This window comes from Stegastes partitus, unplaced genomic scaffold, assembly GCF_000690725.1.
Source record: "Stegastes partitus isolate 25-593 unplaced genomic scaffold, Stegastes_partitus-1.0.2 Scaffold412, whole genome shotgun sequence".
In the NCBI taxonomy this organism is placed as follows: Eukaryota; Metazoa; Chordata; class Actinopteri; family Pomacentridae; genus Stegastes; species Stegastes partitus.
The window spans coordinates 194,981-197,743 of NW_007578143.1; the positions used below are offsets into that span (position 1 = coordinate 194,981).

At 34.9% G+C, this 2,763-nt stretch overlaps 1 protein-coding gene across 1 annotated transcript in view; it reads right to left on the reverse strand.

Annotated features, from left to right (window-relative positions):
- LOC103360023 (sodium/hydrogen exchanger 2-like) overlaps positions 1 to 2,763 on the reverse strand; it is a 25,506-nt gene that overhangs the window by 17,695 nt on the left and 5,048 nt on the right. The window contains 1 exon segment of the mRNA XM_008285647.1: positions 280 to 1,003. Within this exon segment, the coding sequence (XP_008283869.1) occupies positions 280 to 1,003 (724 nt within the window).

Consider the following 2,763-nt stretch of genomic DNA (forward strand, 5'->3'; position numbering starts at 1 on the left):
ACAAAGACCCACAAAATGATGCCAAAGAGACAAAAATGATCACAAAGCAAACACAGAATTACTTCAGACACACAAAACGATGACAAAGAGACACAAATGGCAACAAAACAAACACAAAATTACCTCAGAAAGACACACAATGATGGCAAAGGGGCAAAAATGACAACAAAGACACACAAAGTGATGACAAAGAACCATAAAATGACAACAAAGCAAACACAGAATGACCTTAACGTTCAGTAAAATGATGACAAAAAGACAGAAAATGACAATACAAACACACAAAATGATGGCAAAGAGACACAAATGACAACAAAACAAACACAATATGACCTCAAAGAGACAAAATTACTACAAAAAGTTACAAAAAGTTGAGAAAAAGACAAAAATTGGCAACAAAACAAACACAAAATGACCTCAGACAGACATAAAATGACAACAAAAAGACACAATCTTGCTCCAAAGACACATGAACTGGCTGCATAAAGTCAGAACACAAAGATGCAGAAGGGCGACACAGACACAATAAATGACGACAAACAGACACAGAAGACCCACAAAGAGACAAAAAAGTCTACAGAAAGACAACAAAAAGAGGAAACAGGACCAAAGAGACACAAACTGAATCATAAATGTGACCCAACAAACCCGGCCATGACCTCTGACCTCTGACCCACCTGCAGGTTGATGTCCTGGACCCCGAACGCCTCGATCTGGCAGATGGCGAAGAGCGAGAGGCCGATGCCGATGCTGTTCCACAGGGTTCCCACCACGGCGTACCACAGCACGGTGCCCACGTTCTCAAAGAACGGCCGCGTGGGCATGAAGTAGCCGTTGTCCAGGACGATGGGCGGCAGCATGTAGAGGAAGAAGACGTTGGAGCTGAGCACCGCCGGAGGCTCCTCCTTCACCGAGTGCATGATGGCGCCCACGATCAGGCCAATGGCGATCAGCAGGCACGACTCCGGGATCCAGATGGTGATCTTGTGGTAGATGTGGAACCCTGCAGGGAGACGAGCGGTCAGCAGAACGCTTCATAGACACACGATAGTGGAGTAGTTTATGTTTTTTAGTGAACTGACGATAAAAAAATTCTACACTGTAGAATATCTGCATTTTTAAAAATTATTTTAGTACATTTATAATACGGTATTTTAGTTTTAAACAATTTTTAAAATGTCATATTGTTTGACAGGTTTCTCTGTTTTATTCGATTGCAGAAAACAATTAAGAAGAAATAATTAATTTACATGTACAAAGTGAAAAACAAAATCAGGACGAATATGTAAAAATAAAATATCAATTTTTACCAGAAATGGTTTTTTTTGACCAAATAATGAAACTATTTTTAACTATATTGAAATCATTAAAACAAATTATTATTTTACAAATATTTGCTTTTAATTGAAAAAAATTCTGTATATTTAAGTTAAAAAAAATCTTCATAATTTTTTTGTGTTATTTTACAGAGTTCCCCTGTTTTGTTGAATAACAGATAAAATCCCCAGAAATTTTTAATTTACATTTCCATAACATTAATTTACATGTTAACTTAAACAGTAAAAAATGTTCCCATAAAAAAAGTATATTTTTACAAATAATAATCAGTTCTTTTACAACATTTGATTATAACTATTAAACCAATTTTCTTGTATTTAAATCACCAGAATATCTTTTTTTTGTTGTTTTGTTTTTACAAATATTTGCCGTTTATTGAAAGGAACATTTTTTGAAATATGGTAAATAACTTTCCAACTGTTTTTGTTNTTGGTTATTTTAGACCCATTTTTCATTAAATCTATCAGGTTTGAGTGGTTTGGGACAGATTTTTAGTTAATTTGGACAAATATTTGGTCATTTTTGAGAGATTTAAAATAATTTCAGACAGATTTTTCCTTTATTTGGACAAATATTTTGTCATTTTAGGGAGATTTTAAATGATTTTAGACAGATTTTTACCTAATATGGAAAAATATGTTTCATTTTAGACATTTAAAAATTATTCTGGAGAGATTTTTAGATATTTTGGACAGACTTTAAGTTATTTTAGACTAATATTAAGTCATTTTGGGCATTTTTTTTCTCTTTATTTTTGACAGATTTTGAGACATTTGGTCATATTTTGAATAATTTTGGGCAAGTTTTGAGTAATTTTTGGATGACAACAATAAATAAACAATTTTGAATATTTTTTCTTACTATAAATTGTTAAATGCACATATATAACTAATATTTTTACTATTCTACAAACATTCCTAGAAGACATGTTTTATATGTTTTACAGCTTTATGCAGCTACATCCACTCACAGGTCGACATGTTCTAACACGTCTGAACCATCTATTAAAAACAACTGCTGCTCATAAAGACTCAATAAAAGCTTTACGTTAAAGCCTTTAGACTGTTTAGATTTAATCAACTCAAAACCACATTCTCACAGCTGTTTGAGACGTTTATGTCTTTTGCTTTGTTATATTTTCAGCTCTGTGACGTTTCAGCTGCTCTCAGTCTCTTTGGGTTTTTTCCCGCCGCCGTCAGTCAGCTGCTGCTTTTCCTCCTCATTCATAAACGGAGTCACATGATTCCTCTCATGAAGCTGTGAAGCTGGAACTATGTGGAGCAGCAAGTTTGAACAAGTTGGACAGAGTTCAGGCTTCAGACAGTCGGGAGGAGTTCAACCGTCGACCTGATCATCAGCTGCTGCTGGTGTCGGTGGAGAAACTAAAGCAGCTGTTAGTGGAGCTACATGAAGGCAGCTGGAGAC